The sequence below is a fragment of the Sapajus apella genome, unplaced genomic scaffold (assembly GCF_009761245.1).
Source record: "Sapajus apella isolate SASKATOON/1434 unplaced genomic scaffold, GSC_monkey_1.0 scaffold82, whole genome shotgun sequence".
Lineage (NCBI taxonomy): Eukaryota > Metazoa > Chordata > Mammalia > Primates > Cebidae > Sapajus > Sapajus apella.
In genome coordinates, this window is record NW_022437022.1 from 8,616,403 (window position 1) to 8,638,692 (window position 22,290).

A 22,290-nucleotide genomic window follows, 5' to 3' on the forward strand; every position below is an offset into this window, starting at 1 on the left:
AGGTATGAGCCACCACGACCGCTGAAGTTTGTATTTTTAGTAGAGATGGGGTTTCTCCATGTTGGTCAGGCTGGTCTCAAACTCCCGACCTCAGGTGATCTGCCCACCTCAGCCTCCCAAAGTGCTGGGATTACAGGCGTAAGCCACCTTCTTAACTTACTGCAGCTTCAAACTCCTGGGCTTCAGTGATCCTCCTGCCTCCAGTTAGGATATTTTAATACTGCGTTTTCACAATACGTAGGACTTTGTTAAAAAAAAAAAAAAAAGAAAGAAATAGTAAATTTCTTAGTGCCAAGCACCAACATCCTTGTTCTGGACATTTAAAATATGTCAAATCAACACTGCCATGTGTGTACCTATGCAACAGTCTCGCATGTTCTTCACATGTACCCCAAAACCTAAAATGCAATAAAAAAAAAATTTAAAAAAAAAGTATGTCAAATCCAATATTGCCACTCAGATTCCAATAAACAGCCTAGGTAAAATGTCACTTATTTCCTGTTCACTCATGGTTGGACATGTCAACTAAGTGGTTACAGGTGGGCTTCCTATCGTCCACATCACTCTTTCTTAATCATGTCCAGAGAAAGAAATTTAACACTTGCCCCAACACAACTTTTAAAAAGTAAAAGCTAACATTCTCCTTCACGTATTTCACTTAATACCATTCTTTGCAGTCACTGGTCAATAGTTTTCTCATAAATATTGTGTTTTCTTCTTTTTTTTTAACCTCAGTGGCAAAAATCCTAATACCTTTTTTTTTTTTTTTTTTTTTTTTTTGACGGAGTGTCGCTCTTGTTGCCCAGGCTGGACTGCAATGGCACAATCTTAGGTCACCGCAACCTCTACCTCCGGGTTCAAGCGATTCTCCTGCCTCAGCCTCCTGAGTAGCTGGGATTATAGGCATGTGCCATCATGCCTGGCCAATTTTTTTGCATTTTTAGTAGAGACGGGGTTTCTTCATGTTGGTCAGGCTGGTCTCAAACTCCCCACCCCTGGTGATCTGTCTGCCTTGGCCTTCCAAAGTGTTGAACTCCCAACCTCTGGTGATCTGCCCGTTTTGGCCTCCCAAAGTGCTGGGATTACAGGCGTGAGCCACCTCGCCCAGCCCCAATACCTTTTTAACTCTGGGATTCTAACAAAAATTTTCTATGTTTCGTGTTAATTTAAAAGGTTGGTAACAAATGCCTGAGGCACACTAAAAGTTGATTTAGACATGCCTGAAATATAAGACACATTAGTAACATTTTAGTATAGCTGGAAATTCTTAAGAAGCATCTTTTACTTAACAAGTTTTAGTACCAGTCACTCACCAAAATTTTTTGCATTGCTATGTGGGAAGTTTATTGATTGAGTTATATGGGTGGGAATCATGTAAAATACATCTAACTGAAATTTTCCAGATTCAGTAATGCTGTATAAGTGAGTAAAAATGGTACACAGGTGCTTTGAATAAATATACCATAATGAAGCAGGTAAAATGGATTTGATAAGATTCTACATGTAATGAAAATTCCCTTTTCTTCTGGAAAATTCCCATTACAGGAACCCATCCTAATGACAGCATCTTCAGGAAGGGAAGCAAAGCACCTATCAGTGTTATTGTTTTTGCCTTCAATTGATCACAGAACTCTCTCTTGCTATATATACATACATACACACTTTTTTTTTGAGACAGGGTCTCATTCTGTCACCCAAGCTGGAGTGCAGTGGCAATAATCAAGGTTCACTGCAGCCTCGATTTCTGGGTTTAAGCCACCCTCTTCCCTCAGCCTCCCCAGTGGCTGGGACTACAGGCACATGCCACCACAGCCAGATAATTTTTATGTTTTTTTTTTTGTAGAGAGAGGGTTTTGACTCCTGGGCTCAAGCAGTCTGCCTGCCTCAGCTTCCCAAAGTGCTGGGATTATAGGGGTGAGCCACCATGCTTAGCCTGCAATGTCTTTTAATGTAGTATGTCCTTTCCTGTTGGGCTGACTTTGCATATGTCTGTCCCTATTTTTCTTTTTTAGATAAGTTTGGTAAGTATTCTCGTAGGGACTAAGGTTCAAGTAGAATTTTTTTTGTTGTTTTGTTTTGTTTTTGAGGCAGGGTCTCTCTGTCGTCCAGGCTAGAGTGCAGTGGCTCGGACTCCTGGGCTCAGGCAATCCTCCCACCTCAGCCTCCTTCAGCTGATTTCTTAATAAAATAATACAAATTGGAAAATGTGATCAAGAAAGCTTGAACAAGGAAAAACTAAAGATGCAAAGCAGCATGTGCCTTTCCCATTTGGTTGTTTCTAAACCTCTTAAAAACAATACCCTATTTTCAGGGAAATGCAAACTATAGTTTACATTCGTTTTAAATCTTCTTTATCAATTGAGCTGACTGGTACGCTGATATGATTTGTGAGGCATACATAATGGCAAAGTTCCTGCCTTGGCATATTAACACAGCAAATCTATGACATTTCTAACCTAAACCAACCACCCACATCCACACAACAAAAATGCACAGTTAACACGGACGAACAAAATAAATACCTATGTTACACTGACAATTTAAAAGCACACTCCATTATATTCTTTTTTTTTTTTTTTGAGACGGAGTTTCGCTCTTGTTGCCCAGGCTGGAGTGCAATGGCGCGATCTCGGCTCACCGCAACCTCCGCCTCCTGGGTTCAGGCAATTCTCCTGCCTCAGCCTCCTGAGTAGCTGGGATTACAGGCACGCGCCACCATGCCCAGCTAATTTTTTGTAGTTTTAGTAGAGACGGGGTTTCACCGTGTTGACCAGGATGGTCTCGATCTCTTGACCTCGTGATCCACCCGCCTCAGCCTCCCAAAGTGCTGGGATTACAGGCGTGAGCCACCGCGCCCGGCCCCCATTATATTCTTAATGTATTAATTCGTATTACAAAGGCAGGAAAAGCATTAACATTTGTATTTTAATAAAGGATAAAAAAGCCAAATTACAGCCAACTGTTAAAGCTTTTTTTTATTATTTTTTAAATTCTACAGTATAACAAAATCAGTTCAGGGGCTTTTTTTCTGAACAAATGATCCCTCGGTCTTTCCTGTGGCATGCTCCTAAAACAACGCTCTATGTCTAACCAGTCACCTAAGATATCGAGTGGCAAGTCTTTCACATCGGCTGCCTACAATTCCTAAATGGTCCATGCTGAGTATTTTCATTTCTGGGTAAGGGAAAAAGCATTTTGGTCCATTAATTCTCCCACTCGCTCCTGGAGGACATTAACCAATTCTGCTATTACAAAGACGTGAGTGTCATCAATGTCTTGAATGATGAACTTCTTCCCTAGGGCATTGGACTCATCCAAGTACAGCAGAAACTGCTTCATGGCAGGATCACTGTGAAGACAAACACATGACTGTAAGATACTTTGTTGTCAAATCGCACCACAGAGACTTGAGCAATTAAATCTGAACAGGTAGAATGTTTAGAATGATTTTTAAAGTTCTGTTACTCAATTCCTTAGTTCCTCTCTGCTGCAAGTGTTAACAATTTACAGACACGGCTTCATTTTAGAACTATTAGTGTATGTTGAAGAGGCAGAAGCCAATGGCAAGATTTTTAAAGAATAATTTGTCACTAAGTGAAAAAATAGAAGAACATTCAAAGCTTTGTAGTTAGTAGGGCCTAGAATCACAGCTTTCTTAACGGATTTAAAAAATGAATTTCTTTTTTGTCTATGCCCATTACATCTAAGGAACCAGTAGGTTTTCAATGTCTTACCAGTGACAAATTAACTTACAAAACCAGTTAAACAGTCACTTTGGTCAGGCAGGATATATAACAAGAGTCATACCTGGATTCAACCCCAGCTTCATCACTTACTTATGTGACCCTGAATATGTACTTAATCTCCCAGAGCCTCTGTTCCCAACTACAAAAGTGAGTTACATAACGGAATTGTTACACAAATTAAAGGAGATAAATGTCAAGGACAGTGCTTGGTTTGCAGTAGGTACTCAAGGGAAGAGATCCAAATTGAATTTTATTAACTTGTGGATTTTAGTTTGGAAGAAATAGGATTGTCATGCGGGAAAAGAGGGATACAATTTCTTCATGGGCAGTACAGATATACAGCAAAATGTCTCTAACATACAATGTGGTAAGCAAAAGATGAACATAAAAATGTCAAGCTGCACCATAGATTTTTGTAAGAAAACAATCGCATATAATCTTTTGGTGTCCTGAGAAATTTCAGTATCAATTGTAAAGGTAAGAATTTAATCCAAAAGATGTCATTGTAATTTACTGAAAACAAGAAAAATAAGTTTTAAGTACAAGCACGTATTAAGTGATGCTAACAAAGGATTTACTTCTATCCCTAGATGAGTATCAGCCTCAGAATTGACTTGAGGGACTTTGGCTTTTACCAAGGGACATGATTTAACTTACGAACTGACTTAAATTTTAACTGTAAGGATCATATTAGCTGGGTTGAGAAAAGACTGGAAGTGGCAGAGGCAGGGAACCCATGAGGTGACATCCAGGCAAAAGATGATGATTTTCACATAGGTGGCAATAGTGGAGGTGATGAGAAGTGGCTGAATTCTAGATATTACTGACATAAAACCAACATAATTTGCTAATACTGGACATGCGCTTTGAGAAAGAGGAACAAGGAAGCTCCAAGATTTTTGGTCTGAGCAAATGGAAGAATGGAGGAGATTTTTACTGAGATAAAGAAGAACAGGTTTGTAGGTAAGATCCAGTTTAGTTTTAGGTTGGGCATGGTGGCTCAAGCTGTAATCTCAGCACTTCGAGAGTCCTAGGCTGGAGGATTGCTTGAGATCAGGAGTTAGAGACTAGCCTGGACAACAGAGTGAGACCCTGACTTTATTAAAAAAAAAAAAAACAAAAAAAGGTTGTTTTTTGACGTTATAATTTGAGATGGCTACTGGCCCCCGAGTGGAGAAGCTAAGTAAGAAGTAACCAGTAGGCTGGGCACAGTGGCTGACACCTGTAATCACAGCACTTTGGGAGGCCAAGGCGGGCGGATCACGAAGTCAGGAATTTGAGACCAGCTTGGCCAACATGGTGAAACCTCAACTCGACTAAAAATACAAAAAAATTAGCTGGGCATGGTGACACGCACCTGTAACCCCAGCTACTCAGGAGGCGAGGGGCAGGAGAATCACTAGAACCTGGGAGGCTGAGGTTGCAGTAAGCTGAGATCATGCCATTGCACTGTAGCCTGGGCAAAAAGAATGAAACTCCATCTCAAAAACAAACAAAAAAAAACCCAACCAACCAGCCAAACAAAAAAAAACAGAAGTGACCACTAGCCGGGAGTGGTGGCTCATGTCTGTAATCCCAGCACTTTGGGGAGCCAAGGCGGGCGGATCATTTGAGGTCAGGAGTTCGCGACCAGCCTGGCCAACATGGTGAAACCCTGTCTCTACTAAAAATACAAAAATCAGCCAGGCAGTAGTGGCACGTGCCTGTAATCCCAGCTATTCGAGAGGCTGAGGCAGGAGAATCACTTGATCCTGGGAGGCGGAGGTTTCAAGTGAGCTGAGATTGAGCCACTGCACTCTGGTCTGGGTGACAGAGTGAGACCTTGTTTCAAAAATAAATAAATAAATAAAAAATAAAAATTAAAAAGAAGTTACCACTGAAGTAGAAAGAAAACCCAGAGAGTCCTGAAAGCAACAAAGGCTACTCAGGAAGTGGGAGTGATCAATTCTGTCAAAGGCTTATAGCATATAGCAAGATTAGGACTGAAAATTGACTACTGGATTCAGAAAGTCATGGATCTTGACAATAGCAGTTTTAGCGGAGTCATAATAGAGAAAGCATGACCGGAGTGGGTTTCATACAGAGGGAGAGAAATCAGAGACAGTGAAGAGAACCAAGTCTTCTCTTTACTGAGAAATTTAGCTGTAGCGACCAGAAAGGTAGATTGGAAGCTAGAAAGAGGTGTGGGAATCTGAACAGATGGGTCATAGGTCTGGTGAAGTTGAAGAAATGATGGAGTGAAGAGGGAGTGAAGGAAAGAGGAGGTGATGGTCAGAGTCGGATTCCTGAAATGAGACTGAAGAGCTGGCATGTGGGTATGGAAGGACAGGTCTAGCTACGACTACATGAATGAGTGGCTGTGATGAGGTGGAGGATAAGCTCAGTGGAAGAGGAGGTCAGGGAACTGGGAGAATAGGGTATCTACAGGATTATCCACATAGATACTAACCTCACTAAGGATTTGAGAGGAGAGCTACTGAAGATAGTTTTTTCAAGGAAAAACCTTCAGGGAAGAATGGAGTATGTAAAGAGGAGGGTTGGTGGGTAGTCCACTCTGATGATCTAGGATGGATAACTGGGGTTTCTATGGAAGAGGAAGGGAGAATTTCTGGAAGTGGCAATAATAAGCAAGGTACCAATCCTCCTGGCCCAATGGTACAAGAGGGTGCTGTTCTACAGGTAAAAAGGCACCACTTGATAAGATGGTGGGAGAAGCAGGGTGCTCAGAAGAAAGCCAGCTTTTGTCCAAAAAACAACCACAACAAAAAAACAAACAAAAAAAACAACACCTGGTGGGGGAAGGAAAAAGGAAAGTTGAGAGAAGAGGCTGAGGCTACAGGGCATGCTGCTGCCATCTCACTATGTCCTAGAGGGCAAGTGGAAAGGATTGGGGTGGGTAGGTAGGAGATGGTGAACAGGGCCATAGATCATGAAAGTCCAAGAGATGGAGTAGCTTGGGAGTCTGTGGCTTATTGGGTGACTGAAAATAAGGAAAAATGGACATATAAGGCATAATGAGAATTAGGGTCTCCAGGATGACACTGACATGAAACTGAATGGCAATAACAGCTGGTGACAGATGGGAGGAAGAATGGGGTATTTTATAAACACAGCATAATGGTCACAGATTTAAGCAGATACAGAAAAATGTTAAACTTCATATTTTCAGCAATTCCCTAATTTTGAGCATCATACAGAATAAGAATTTAAATGAAAAGATTTTCTAGAACAGTAACACACTGTACACTGATAAATCTCAGAGGTAAATAATTGATTAATTATTGACAAAGAGCACAGGTGGAAACATTTTTTGAAAAAAGCTTGAAGAGCAATTCTAGAAGGAACCCGGAGTTGATGAAGCAGGTTCAACAGGGTGCTTCCCGGTATCACAGAAAGGAAAATGAGGAGGCCCACGGGACAGGGAAACCAAAGTTTCAGTCTCTCTAAAACTATTGTTCTTCTACTCAGACTCTTTAAAAATTCAGTTGTTTCCCTAAACTCTTCCTTGCATACACAAATAAAGGTAGAAGGGGAGGGATTGGTGGGGAGAATGAAAGGAGAGCAATTCAACAGTAGACAGGTGTGATGTCTGGGGAAGGGAGAGTCAGACAAAAACCCTGGACTTCAGTGCTCTACAACTAAGCTTTCCTTGCAAACAAGAGACAAGGGAGGACTCATATGGTGACCCTGGCACCCACTTGACCCTCCAGGCCCCACACATACCTCAATATATTCTATAAAAATCCTAGAGGTTTCTTAGGATACACTTTACACAATCAGATTATAAACCAAAAATAAAATTCTAAGCACCCTGCCCTCAACCCACCAACTGACTGATGGACCCTCCCCTTGGCCAAGGGCATTCCAAAGTTAACCTGAAAAACTAGTTCAGGCCATGATGGAAATGGTGGTCGGGCATGCCTCATACCTGCCTGCCTTTGAATTCAGGCATAGCTGACCAGTATTAACATTAAAACAGAGATCTTAAGACCCACACAACAGACATTTTGTAGCAATAAAACACCAAATTCCAGCTTGACTCTTGTAGAGCATCACATGGAAGACAGCAGGCCCTGAAATTGTGTTGTACCCCAAAATATGTTTCTTTGACATATTTTGAGATGGCCCTGCAATGTGTCTCTTGTGGGGAAAATCTACTCTGTAGAGAATCCCCATTCCTTTCCAGGTCTTTTCCCTGATCCAGAAGAGTCTGGCACCTTTTTATGTCTGATAAAAGCTCTGAAGCCTGCTACCTGGAGGCTTCATCTGCATGATAAAACCTTGGCCTCCACAGCTCCTTACCTTAACCCATACATTTCATTCTATTGATTCCAGGTCTTTAGATAATAACTGTTTCCATCAACTGCCAATCAGAAAATCCTTGAATCTACCTGTGACCACCTGGAAGCCTGCCTCCCATTCCCCCTGCTTTGAGATGTCCTGCCTTTCTGGACTGAACCAATATACATCTTACATGTATTGATTGATGTTTTGTCTCCCTAAAATGTGTAAAACCAAGCTGTAGCCCAAACACCTTGGGCACAAGTTGTCTGGACCTTCTGAGCATACGTCGTGTGCATGTCCTTAACCTTAGCAAACTTCTAAATTAATAGAGACTTGTCTCAGACACTTTTTGGTTTATAGGATGAACAGCTATTTTGTGTTAGACCTTTAAAATAAACTTTGGGTCCAAATATAACATAGTAAAAGACAAATAGGACATTATAACATTACTGTCCGCACGTGATATATTATCTTGTTACAGTTTGAGCTCAGCACATCCAGACGACACCAATTTATTCTCAGTAACTGGCTACTACTAACAGCTATTAAAAATAGCAAGAGTTACGTGGTTATGAAGACTAATCTCTTTGGGAATTTTCTAAATGGAATAAATTTACATAATTTTAATGAAGTTAGAGCCAAACCACTAAAACCAAGAAATGCCTCAGGACTCACATCTGTGCTGAATCATCACACCAGTGCTTTCAAAATGTCTGCCATTTGCATACTATCCTTGCTATTTTAGCCATCTCTTGTAAGTTTTCCATTGCAAATCACTTAACATTTTTCTTTTTCTTTTCTTTTTTGTTGGGCTGGCATAACAAAATAAATATTTTTCTTTACATTGCCTTTAAATCAACTAACTTTTCATCTGGTATAAAACGAACAGTTTGATGTGTCAGTTTCCTTTTCTCCTCAAATAAATTAAACTGGTCATATACATAAATTTATCTTTTTTTTTTTGAGACAGAGTCTTACTGTCACCCAGGCTGGAGTGCAGTAGTTGCTGTCATGGCTCACTGCAGCCTTGACCTCCTGGGCTCAGATGATTCTCCCACATCAGCCTCCCGAGTACCTGGGACTACAGGCATGTGCCATCATGCCCAGATAGTTTTTTGTATTATTTTTATAGAGACAGAGTTCTGTCAGGTCAAACTTCTGGACTCAAGCAATCCACCTGCCTTGGACACCAAAATTGCTGGGATCACAGGTGTGAGTGAGCCACTGTGCCTGGCCTATTTTTCTGTTCTACTCCCCCAAAATGTGTGTTCTTCAAATCATCTTGAACACTAATGGTATTCCCCACGGTTGGGGAAACATACAGACAGTTGAGGCAGCTTAGAGGAATGACTGGCCAGTGAACACTGAAAAAACTTTTTAATGTCAATCGCCTCAAACTTTTTGTTTTTTAAGACAGGGCCTCACGCTGTTGGCCAGGCTGGAGTGCAGTGGCACAATCTTGGTTCGCTGCAGCCTCAACCTCCTAGGGATCATGTGATCCTCCTACCTCAGCCTCCTGAGTAGCTGGGACTACAAGCACACGCCACCATGCCCAGCTAATTTTTGTACTTTTTGTAGAAATGGGGTTTCACCACATTGCCCAAGCTGGTCTTAAACTCCTGGGCTCAAGCAATCCTCCAGCCTTGGCCTCCCAGTGTTGGGATTATAGGCATGTGCTACCATGTCTGGCATGCCTTAAACGTTTGAAAGACAATTTGAGATTGAATTCTCAAGCATGTACCAGAAGTAAAGATAATATGATTTTAAAAGATTAATTACAAAAAAAAAACAACACCTCAAAGTTTAAAGGACATTTTGTTATGAAACACAAAAGGCCTGGAATACTCCTATCTGAACACAGAGCCATTCCACTTCCATACTGAGGGAAGCAAAACAAAAAAAACAACCCCAAACCAAGTGTATATTTACATACTTGAAGTCCAGAAAAGAAACATCTTTGCCCTGGAAATGTGAAGGGCAGATATCATGAATAAACCCTCTCCAAAAGCAGCTTAGTATAGCTCCTATAAAGTATGCCTCTGAAAAGGATTATACCATGATAATCTACCAGGATGATGCAGTGAGCTGTAAAATAGTCTGGTCAAAGCTGTCAGCACTGATAATCCATTAGAACAATCTTGCCTTAGTCAATGCTAAAGTATCTTTCCTGATAATAACTGACCAACAGATATTACTTAAAAAAATTTTAAGTATTTCTCCATAAATTCCATTAAGTCCTGGGATAGACTGTTTTAGAAAATTTGTTATTAAGGTGAAATAGCTTTGTTTATAATTAGGTTTATTTCCCTTTTAAAAGCATTTTCCAAAGTGTTTTCTGAGTCTGGGTTTTGTTCACTCTGAGATATGGGTGTCTAGATTAGAGCCCAGCATGTTATAGGTGCTCAATAACTATTTCGTACATGAGGAGGGACTTAAGAGAAAGAGATACCATAGGGGACATTAAGTTAACCAGAAAACAGCTCCATTTTCCCAATAAGACATTTAATAGGGGTTTTACTGTTACAAAGACACAGAAGTCTAAAGACAATATTGGACCCAGAAAGCCTACCCCTAGGCCCCAGCTCTGCCAACCTAAATATGTATAATGTATAAAGTCACTCACTCTCAATTTCTCAGGCTTCTAACTAGTGATGAGACTAGGGATTGTATCCAGCTCCTCATTCACATATTTCTTTTTTTCCCTTCTCTTGTCCCACTGATCAGAAAACCCACAGCCCTACCCCGCCGGTGATGTACCCACTAACCCCGAGGCTTTAGTCATATACAGAAAATAGCCATTCTTCTGTGCTCTCAAGTTTAACCATGACTTTTACTTAGGAAATCTAAGTATCAAATCAAGGTTGTGGAGTGTTCCACCTTGGAAAATAAAGCTGAAGAACTGATTGGCAACCTGGAAGCCACTGGCCAGACCACCAGGTGGCCCATTACTCAAGATAACCACTGCAACCAGACGCTGACCACATACTGTACCGTTCACGTGCTTTGCCCAGCCCAGCCTGCATATCTTACCGTGATGTCAATTCCCATGCTTCGCCTAATCAAAAAATCCCTATCAGCTTTTGTGGGGATCAGCCACAGAGTTCTTGATACTTCACTGTCTCCCTTGCACTTGTGCATAAGCCCTGAAATAAAAGCCTTATCTGGGAAAACTGCGTAGCCCTGTGTAAATTTTTATTACATAGGGAGCCAAAGAGCCTGTGGTCTGTAACAGCAATGTTAGTACCACAGCTACACCACATAGTTGATGGACTAGAGAATATAGGCAGAGAGGTTTAAGTTACAATCAGTTCTATCCTTATCAAATGATTTACTATTTTGATTACAAAACCACTAATTATACCATATACGTGGTGTAATTCTAAGACATACGTATATCCTTTTAGAAAGCAAACACAATATTATACTTAGTTTTATATTGGAGAGATAGTATAATGTAAAGTTTAGTAGCTTGGGCTCTGGAGGATTTAAAATCCCAGTTTAACAGTGGCCATGTAACTGAGCAATTGATTAATTTCCCTGCACCGCACTTTGTGCATCCATAAGTGGAGATGTTAGCACCTACCTCAAAGGGCTGTTGTGAGAACTAAATTAATATTAGCAAGTGCTCGGTATAGCATATGTCACATAGAAAACAGCGTTATTACAGGCACCAGGTGTTTTCATTTAACATTATTGTGCATATCATTTCCCTGAGTCACTTAAAATGTCTGCAAATTTTAATATTTTAATAGCTATATTATTTGATTTAAATATGCCACAACAAATAAATTTATTTTTCTAGTACATTAAATACATACATTTTTATTGGCAGTTCTGATCATTTCCTAATTTTTTTTTTTTTGAAATGGAGTCTCGCACTGTTGCCCAGGCTGGAGTACAGTGGCGTGATCTTGGCTCACTGCAACTTCTGCCTCCCGGGTTGAAATGATTCTCCTGCCTCAGTCTCCCAAGTGGCTGGGATTACAGGCGTCCGCCACCCTGCTCAGCTAATTTTTTATTTTTAGTAGAGACTGGGTTTCACCATGTTGGCCAGGCTGGTCTCAAACTCCTGACCTCAAGTGATCTGCCCGCCTTGGCCTCCTGAAGTGCTGGGTTACAGGTGTGAGCCACCACACCCAGCGATTTCCTAAAGATAAACTTACAGAATGGAATTATTGTGTTAAAGGATATAAAAGCACAAAACACCCATCACAAGTTGCTTTCAGTTGTTTCTCAGATTACACTTCTATCAGCAGCTTGGTGGGGTGCCTGCTTTTTAAAGGCTATAACTGGAAGACAACAGCCTCCTCATTTAAAAGCTATTTTGATATATAACATGCTAAAAGGAGCCCTAGTATACACACCTGTTTTGAACTAAAACTTAAATCTAATTTGACAAGAATCTCATTTCATCCACTGTGAATCTCACTGTGGGAATAGAAAGGCTCTAAAGGAACATTAACTAATTTGGAATTTCAGCTGAGAACACAAACCTGGACTCAATTCTGTTAACAAAATTCATTCATTAAACAAATATTTACTAAGCCATGTCTATATACGTATATATGTATATGTATATATACATAGCTCAGGCACTGTTTTGGGTGCCTGGAAAACTTCAGTGAACATGGCCCTACTAAGAAGCAAAGGCTGAGAAAAGATTTATGCATGCTAAGAAAAAAACACAATGGTTAGACTGGTTTTGTCATACTTCTTACTTGCTTCTCACAAACAATATAGGTTTAGAAGCCAAACTTATAAGGATAAGGGTGGTCTAATAATACATATTTCTCCAGATTCTTTGCTATTGTGATGTAAGCTGGTTGGAATTCAGCAACAAATTTTTTGCTGAAACACTTGCCAAACCAATTGTAGCAACTGTTACACCAGAGGTCTGCTCCAGCATCTGGAATTGGACACAGACATACCGTGGTCACGGGTTGCTTGCTTTGGTAATTGCTTGGGCAGCTAGATTTGGGAGAATACTTAGTGTGGTCCTGGCAATTGATGGTGGATCTCAAAAAAGAGAAAGTTTTCAGCAACCTTTCAGTTTTGACATAAAATTGTAAATTTCAAAGAGAGATCCAAGATGGCTGATCACTAGCAGCTCGGGATTGTAGCTCCCACTGAAAGCGCAGAGAACGAGAGGACACCACACTTTCAGACAAATTTTTGTTGTTCACGCACCAGGAGATTCTCAGCGGAGGAGCCCCACGGGTCGCCAGTGTGACTCCTGTGGCTGGCGTGGCAGTTTTGCTGGCACCTTGGTGCGGTGGTTTTTGGTGCAGAGTCAGAAAAGCACCATCAATCTTAACGCCGCTGTTTTAGACGGTGCAGTGGGTTGCTCAAATTCCGGCACTGGGAATCAACAAGTTGGACGTCCACTCAGAAACCTAATTAGAAAGTCAGTAATTACAAAGACCACAAATGGATAAATCTATGAAGAAGGGAAGAAAACAGCCTAAAAAGGCTGAGAATACCCAAAATCAGAACGCCTCTCCCTCTACAGGGGATCAGGGTTCCTCATCAGCGACGAACAAGGCCTGACAGAGAACGAGTGTGTTCCATTAACAGAAGTAGGCTTCAAAAGGTGGATGATAAGAAACTTCTGTGAGTTAAAAGAACTTATTCTAACCCAATGCAAAGAAACTAAGAACTTTGAAAAAAGGTTTGACGAAATGCTAACGAGAACAGACAATTTAGAGAGGAATATAAGTGAATTAATGGAGCTGAAAAACACAACACGAGAACTTTGCGAAGCATGCACAAGTTTTATTAGCCGAATTCATCAAGCAGCACAAGTTTTATTAGCCAAATTGATCAAGCAGAAGAAAGAATATCAGAGGTCGAAGACCAACTTAATGAAATAAAACAAGAAGACAAGATTAGAGAAAAAAGGATAAAAAGGAATGAGCAAAGTCTCCAAGAAATATGGTACTATGTGAAAAGACCTAATCTACGTTTGATGGGTGTACCTGAATGTGATGAAGAGAATGAGTCCAAGCTGGAAAATACTCTTCAGGATATTCAGGAAAACTTTCCCAACCTAGCAAGGCAGGACAATATTCAACTGCAGGTAATACAGAAAACACCACAAAGATATTCCTCAAGAAGACCAACCTCAAGGTACATAAACGCCAGATTCACCAGGGTTGAAATGAAAGAGAAAATACTAAGGGCAGCCAGAGAGAAAGGTCGGGTTACCCACAAAAGGAAGCCTATCAGACTCACAGCAGATCTCTCAGCAGAAACCCTACAAGCCAGAAGATAGTGGGGGCCAATATTCAACATCCTTAAAGAAAAGAACTTTCAACCCAGAATTTCATATCCTGCCAAACTAAGCTTCACAAGTGAAGGAAAAATAAAATATTTTGTGAACAAGCAAGCACTCAGAGATTTCATCACCACCAGGCCTGCTTTACAAGAGCTTCTGAAAGAACCACTACACATAGAAAGGAACAACCAGTATCAGCCTTTCCAAAAATATACTAAAAAGTAAAAAGCATCAATATAATGAAGAATTTACATCAACTAACGGGCAAAACAGCCAGCTAACATCAAATGGCAGTATTAAACTCACGTATATTATTATTAATCCTAAATTTAAATCGACTAAATCCCCCAATCAAAAGATAGCCAAAACCCATCGGGATGCTGCATCCAGACCCATCTCACCTGCAAGGATACACAAAGATTCAAAACAAAGGGATGGAGAAAGATTTACTAACCAAATGGAGAGCAAATAAATAAATAAATAAAAAGCAGGAGTTGCAATTCTTACCTCTGATAAAATAGACTTTAAAGCAACAAAGATCAAAAGCGGCAAAGAAGTACATTACATAATGGTAAAAGGATCAATGCAACAAGAAGAGCTAACGATCCTAAATATATACGCACCCAATACAGGAACACCCAGACACATAAGACTTATAAAGAGACTTAGACTCCCACACAATAATAGTGGGAGACTTCAACATCAATATTAGACAGATCAATGAGACAGAAAATTAACAAGGATATTCCAGACTTGAACTCAGATCTGGAACAAGTAAACTTAATAAACACTTATAGAACTCTCCACTTTAAATACACAAAATATACACTCTTATCAGTACCACATCACACCTACTTACAGGTTTAAATGAAATATTGGTTGGCTGCTTGTTATTTTCTTCCCTCATTTTTTCCTGTCTCCATTATTGAGCACAATTATTGGCATAAAAGAGGTTTTCAATACCCATTTTTAGACCGCATTCTAGCCTAGGCAATAAAGCAATACTCCCGTTCTCTCTCCCTCTTCCTTTTCCTCTTTCTTCCTCTCCTTCATTCTTTCTTTTTTTTCTTTCTAAAAAAAAAAAATTATAAATTTATAAACATAAACTTTCCAAAAAAGTTTATAACCTTTTAGTATTTGATAATCCCTTGGGAGTTAGGATTTTTTAATTCACTGAAGGTAAGAATAAATGGCCATCATCATAATTTGGTTTGCTTCTTTAGCAAATCTCGGCAGACTCAAACCAGTTAAATGTTATAGGGTTCAGCCCTCTAGGGTTCTGTGAGCCCCTCCCTGCTAATGCAGATGAGAAACTGTAGAAATAAAAGACACAGACACAGAGCTAGAGAAGAGAGTTTGGGCTCGGGGGTCCACTGCCAATCAAGGCTCGGAGACCTGCAGTGGCACCAAGTGCCTGGACACTCTGACTTTTATTAAGTACAAAGCAGTGGGCAGGGAAGGTTGGGTGAGGTAACGGTGGTAAGTGATAGGGTCAGGTAAATCACGTGTCTTGGAGATAGGGGGCCCAATACTTTCAAGTAGCCGAGGTGAGGAGAAAAGCTAATGCGTCAGCACTCTTCACATATTTGTCAGAAACACCAAGTACACTAAGACTATGTTACTATTAATTCTTATCTTTTAAGAAAAAGAGAAACCAGGTGTAGAAGCAGGGCATGAGAGCAGACATGGAACGTGATCACTGAAGCACAGCATCACATAGAGACAGTTAAGCCCCTGCATGTCTGTGGGCCTCCCTGACAGTGGCCAGGCCTTGCCACAAGAGCTTGGAGAAGCGGAGTTTTCTCCTAACTTCCCCAGGAGGGAGATGTCTCGGTCATTTTGGACATCTCCTTCCCTAGCTGGCTAAATAGCGGGCGCTTTCACAGCACTGGCGCTGCCGCACAGCTGAGGTGCCCTCCAACAGCCCTTAGGCGGGCATGACAGAGGGCTTAGAGCATCTGGCCTCAGGATCACTTTGTTCACAATGTCTTGTCACCTCAGTTCCATGCTTTATAACCTGATAGTTATTTAGTAAAATTAAAGGTTATATTGAGTATATATCTTTATGATTATAAGTAACTATAAGATTATATATGATTACATAAAGGAATAACTATGTTTTAATTCTAATTCTTTTCTAAATCAATATTTATATGGGAACAGGCTGAGGCTTCAGACCCTTGCCACGGCACTTGTGGGGTTTCCCCCCTACAAAATGTAACTGATAAAAATGGAGTTTAAATATGGCAGTAAGTCAAGCCAAGCTAAGATATATGTGGAACAGCACTACATAAGCGATTACACATTAGTTTATATTAATACAATGATGTACTGGAATTTGGAGACAGATTCTTGGGACAGTGGAAGCAGCTGTGAGATAGGAATTCAGCAGGACTAGTTTCCAAGACAGGAGAGACAGTAAACCACAGGTCAGAAGACGCCACCCATAAGAAGGATACAGTAAAGAAACCAGCCAGAACCAAGATGGTAACAAAAGCAAACTTCTCTACTATTATACACCAATCATAATGCATGAGCACGCTAAAAACACCCCCACCAGCGCCATGAGAGTTTCCAAATGCCATGGCAAGATCTGGAAGTTACCCTATATGGTCTGGACCGTGGACTCCTGGTTCCATGGAATCCCTGTTTCTTTTCCAGGAAACTCAGGAATAATCCACCCCTTGTTTAACATATAATCAAGAAATGGCCGTAAAATAGCCAGTTAGCAGGCCTGCCTGCTGCCCACCTGCCCCACCCTACTCTGCCTATGGGGTAGCCAACCTTTTATTCCTTTATTTTTTAATAAACTTGCTTTCAGTTTCACTGTCGCTCACTCTTGAATTCTTTCCTGCATGAAGCCAAAACCAACTTGGCCTTCAGAGCTGAGCCTCAATTTTGGTGTCCTGCAACAGCTGTAGAAGATCCTCGAGTGGTTTGCCTATAAACTCCAGACCTAACAAATCCTATACTCCAATACGCCTGAATGCTTCATGTAATCCATGGATATTATGAAGTAATAAACAGACTCATGCTGATACCGTATTAATAACAAGCTTCTCCTCAGCATCAAATACATACATGAGGGAGACTGAGTGACTTTTCCAGTTATCGTCCTAACACCTGCATCTGTGAAGGGGAATCCGCTAGCACTGGCCGTGCCCTTTGTGAATCTGTGTTATTTCTTAGGCCCAAAATCCTTTTTGGAAGACTTGCATTTGGGGAAGACAGAGTTACTCTTTTGAAAAATTGTGCAGACTACACTTTAGAAATCACTTTGAATGGAAAAATTAGTTTTGCAAGGACAGTACCTACCTGTAAAAACTTAACAGTCCTGTTGCAAAACACTTCTCCATAGGGAAACTATTGAACTGAAGCTGATTAACAGTACTTCTCAAAATGTAAATGCATCTTAACAAGGTCCTTTTTTTTTTTTTTCTAATGGAGTTTTGCTCTTGTTGCCCAGGCTTGAGCGCAATGGCGTGATCTTGGCTCAATGAAATCTCTGCCTCCTGGGTTCAAGTGATTCTCCTGCCTCAGCCTCCTGAGTAGCTAGGATTACAGGCACCAGGCACCTGCCACAACGCTCGGCTAATTTTTTGTGTTTTTAGTAGAGATAGCGTTTCACTTTGTTGGTCAGGCTGGTCTGAAACTTCTGACCTCAGGTGATTCACTTGCCTCGGCCTCCCAAAGTGCTAGGATTACAGGTGTGAGTCACTGAGCCTGGCCAACAAGGTCCTTTGTATGCACAATTCTGACTTAGTAGATTTAGGGTAAGGTCTAAGACTGTATTTCTAACAAGCTCCAGCTGATGCTATTGCTGCTAGTCTGGGGATTATCCTGAAGTGCAAGGTGATAGACAGTCATTAGAGAAACCAGGCAGAATTCAGAGGCGAGATACGGGACAGCAAACTAGGCACTGAGACTTCAGAGTCTCCTCAGAGTTTTGTTCTTTTCTTTTTTTTGAGATGCAGTCTCGCTCTATCACCAGGCTAGAGTGCAGTTGCACGATCCTGGCTTACTGCAACTTCTGTTTTCCAGTTTCAAGCAATTCTCCTGCCTCAACCTCCCGAGTAGCTGGGATTACAGGCATGCACCATCACGGCTAATTTTTTTTTTTGTATTTTTAGTAGAACATGTTTCACCATGTTGGCCAGGATGGTCCTGATCTCTTGACCTCGTGATTCGTCCACTTCGGCCTCCCAAAGCGTTGAGATTACAGGCGTGAGCCACCACACCAGCCCAGAGTTTTGTTCTTTTAAGATGCAATCTAGCCATCTTTTTTTTTTCCCCCAAATTAAAACGTAGGTTTAATGCAATTCCAACCATCATGCCAAAAGGATTATTTTGGAAATAAGACTAAAATTATTTCAAGGTTATTCTAGAATAGGCAAAAACAACAACAACAACAACAACAACAAAATGAATGTGGGAAGGGATGGGAGAGAATAGCAAGGGGAGCAAAATTATGTGATTAAGGAGGCATCAAGCATCACTAGGAAAGAAAAGAAACGTGGAGAACTGTTGAGCTATTTGGCAAAATGAAAAGACAAAAAAGAAGCTAATTTAGATCCTCACCTCATAATATGCCTCTCCTTCCAGTGAATTCTAGATGGATGAACTTTAAAACACCAAGAAAAACACAAAACCCCTACAAGAGAAGTGAATGTTTAACAAACCCCGGGGTGAAGATTAAACTTAGAATTGGAAGAAACAAAAGGAAAAAAAATTGATAGCTGACATTCTGTGTATGTGTATCCTCTGTATTTAAAAATAACGAAGGCCAACCAGGAAAATGTTTATGTTATGACAAATTAATAGGAAAATAAGTACATCAAACCTAGAGTCTTCAAAAGACAACACAACAGTGTGTTTTGAACTTATTCAGATCCCATCCCCTTTGCTTTTCCCCTAGTGGTTTATTCTCATCAATGTACATTCAAGTCTTTCACATTAAAATAAAATTAACAAGAACCTGAGTCCTCACCATGTCCTTCCTCAGCTATCCGTTTGCTCATTATTACAGCAAATCTTTTCCAAAGTCTCCATTCCCACTTCCTCACCTCCCTTTCCTTTTTCACAGTGCTGCAATCTGGCATCTGCCCCCACCACTCCATTAAAATAGCTCTCATCAAAACTCCAATCTTCATCTCACGCCAGTCCTCAATCAGTGCCCAATACGGCCCACTCATCCCTGTGAAACACTTCCTCCTTTGGCTTCCCTCCCTCCAACCGCACTGGCTATTTTCTTCTTAGCTGCCTTTGTTGGTGTCTCCTCTACCAAAACTGCAAATCGGCACGGTACAAAAGGTGGCCCATTAGGTCACTACAGAGTCCTTGAAACATGGCTAGTCTGTGAGATGTGCTATAAAATTAAAATATGCATTTGACTTTGGAGATGAAGATTTCTTTTGAAGACTTAGTACATGTTGAAAGCATAGTGTTTTGCATAGACAGGGTTAAACAGAAATTAAATTCACCTGTTTCATTTGACTTTCCTCTTAATGTGGCTAGAAAAAAATGTAAGCCTATTATCTGTGGCTCGCATTAGGTTTCTATTGGGTAGTGCTGTTCTAAATGTTGGTGGTGTCCTCGAGTTCCATCTTGCTCCTCCTCAGCCTTGCCATCACGGAAACAGTAACATTATCCATGCAACGGCTCATATTAGAGGCACAGAAAGGTAGACAACAGTATTTTCAGACAATGGGAGTGTCCAGAGAGCAGGATTCCCAGGGTTCCTATACATTGGATTGCTTTGAGGAACGTACCCCTGCCCATTATGGTTTTTAGCTTCTCCTTTGGACTGTATCTAAAGGAATTTAAGAAACCCTCCCCATCTGGCTGTCGTTTTTCTCGTTTATAAAGTCCACAGTTTGTAATGGTGAAGACGTAAGCAAGTTCCTGAACTCTTTCAGGCCCTAGAATTCTAGTCATGTTTGAGGAGAATGCAAGCACTGTTTCTCTAAAGACTCATCTAACAAATATGCTGCTTCTGACCATGCCAGTTCCATCAATTCAACAGAAGAGACTGAAATCTGGCACCAGGAACTTTGCAACAAAATCTGTCCCAGTTGTTATATAAGAAAACTGAAGCTGGGAAAGCAAAAGACTTGATTTCATTCATATCTTAAAAACAGTAGGGTTTTGGAAAAGATATACATGTAAGATTCAGTATTTAAACTTAAAACTCATGAAGCATCAAAACTACTAACCATTCTATAAGCACTCCTTTCAAGACGTTGACCATCTTTTCTCAGTCAGAAGGTTCAGATGACCTCAAGAATACTAATAAAAAGAGAAAGGTGACATTAAATTAAAAATCATTAACTTTATTTTGGGGATGTGCCTCTGAAATGAGGCAACATATTAAACATCGATATTTAACAGTTAAGTCTATGAAAGACAGTTAACACTGAAGAAAAGAGACATACTGATTTTTTAACAAAATTAAAATGAGTCTACTTGGAATATTAATACCACATCTTACTTGCTAACCAATTCTACCCACGGTCAATTAGCTCTAATAGAAGCAAGCGGCTTAACTCTACACCAGTGTACCCAATCCAGGTGTAAACCATCCAGTAATCAAAGGATTTATTTTCCCATTCAGGTGAATGACAAAGGGTAAGATCCTGAAAAACAGGAATCAAAGAAGTTAGTTCTGAAAGGTGCTTCAGAAATTACAGTGAGCCCAACCACTTCACTTTATTGAGACAGGGTCTGGCTCTGCCGCCAAAGCTGGAGTACATTGGCGCGATCTCAGCTCCCTGCAACCTCCGCCTCCGGGTTCAAGCGATCCTCCCATCAGCATTCCAAGTAGCTGGGACTACAAGCATGAGCCACCAAGCCTGGTTAATTTACTGTATTGTCCTGGCCAACACAGTGAAAATATAAAAAATCAGCTCTCTACTAAAATATAAAAAATTAGCTGAGCGTGGTGGCATGCATCTGTAGTTCCAGCTACTCGGGAGTCTGAGGCAGGAGAATTGCTTGAACCCGGGAGGCGGAGGTTGCAGTGAGCGGAGATCGCGTCTCTGCACTCCAGCCTGGCGCCTGGCGACAGAGCGAGATTCTGTCTCAAAAAAAAAAAAAAAAAAAATTTACTGTATTGTAGAGTGTGCGTGTGTGTGTGTATCTTCTTTCATTTTTGAGACTGAGTCTCGCTTTGTCGCCCAGGGTGGAGTGATCTTGGCTCACTGCAATCACTGCCTCCCGGGTTCAAGCGATTTCAGGCTGGTCACGAACTCCTGATCTCAAATGGTCCACCTACCTCGGCCTCACAAAGTGCTGGGATTACAGGCGTGAGCCACTACGCCCGGCCAATTTATTGTATTTTTAGTGGAGCCGGGGTTTCACCATGTTGGCCAGGCTGGTCTCGAACTCCTGGCCTCAAGTGATTCGCCCGCCTCGGCTTCCCGAAGTGTTGGGACTGCAGGTGTGAGCCACCACAACCGGACCCAACCACATCATTTTACATATGAGGAGACCAAAGAGATTAAGTCGTAGTTCCCGGCAAAGGAGGAAAAAAAAAAAAAAAAAGGACAAGACAGATCTCCTGGTCCTTCCTTAAATAAACCACGCCCCCCGCGGACCCGGGCTGGAAGGAAACCACTGAGCGTCCGCCCACTTAACCTTCCACTTACACCGGGGTGCAGGGCGAGCCGCCCCACAGGAAACCCACGATTAAAAATGATTGCGGGGCTGGCGTGCAGCTCCGCCAGGAAGGGCCCGGAGAGAGTGCGGAACACCGCCCTGTGCCCCCAGCACCCGGTGGACAGGCTTCTGGGACTTTTCTCTTCTTCCCCTCTATCTTTAGGACCTCTCAGTCTTCCCGCACCCCACTAGCCCCAGCCGCTCAAACGCTCGCCACACACCTCGGCCTACAGATGCAAAAGCGCCTCGCCGTCGCCGACAGAGTGCGCCTGCGCCTATACGTCATCGCGCTAGGGACGCTGTTGTGGGTGGAGCGAGCCGGCGGGAGGCGGG

General features: G+C 41.4%; 1 protein-coding gene across 2 annotated transcripts; it reads right to left on the reverse strand.

Annotated features, from left to right (window-relative positions):
* Window positions 1-2,949: 2,949 nt before the first annotated feature.
* On the reverse strand, window positions 2,950-22,258 carry GTF2H5 (general transcription factor IIH subunit 5). 2 transcript variants are annotated; one of them, XM_032253203.1, is made up of 3 exons: window positions 22,179-22,258; window positions 20,517-20,589; window positions 2,954-3,349 (listed from the first exon to the last, which is right to left on the reverse strand). In XM_032253203.1, exons 2-3 carry the CDS (start codon window positions 20,549-20,551, stop codon window positions 3,169-3,171), a joined length of 216 nt encoding a protein of 71 aa, XP_032109094.1. In that variant the 5' UTR covers window positions 20,552-20,589; window positions 22,179-22,258; the 3' UTR covers window positions 2,954-3,168. The 2 variants fall into 2 exon arrangements, with proteins under 2 accessions (XP_032109095.1, XP_032109094.1); XM_032253204.1 differs by lacking the exons at window positions 20,517-20,589; window positions 22,179-22,258 and adding an exon at window positions 18,883-18,905 and having other exon boundaries at window positions 2,950-3,349.
* Window positions 22,259-22,290: the final 32 nt, after the last annotated feature.

What these genes read in the sequence shown, in the direction of transcription:
- GTF2H5 (XM_032253203.1), bottom strand. Translation starts at nt 20,551, where the DNA reads ATGGTCAACGTCTTGAAAGGAGTGCTTATAGAATG. An exon ending in AAAGGAGTGCTTATAGAATG is followed by an intron (nt 3,350 to 20,516) that starts GTTAGTAGTTTT and finishes TTGTCTTCACAG; the next exon opens with TGATCCTGCCATGAAGCAGT.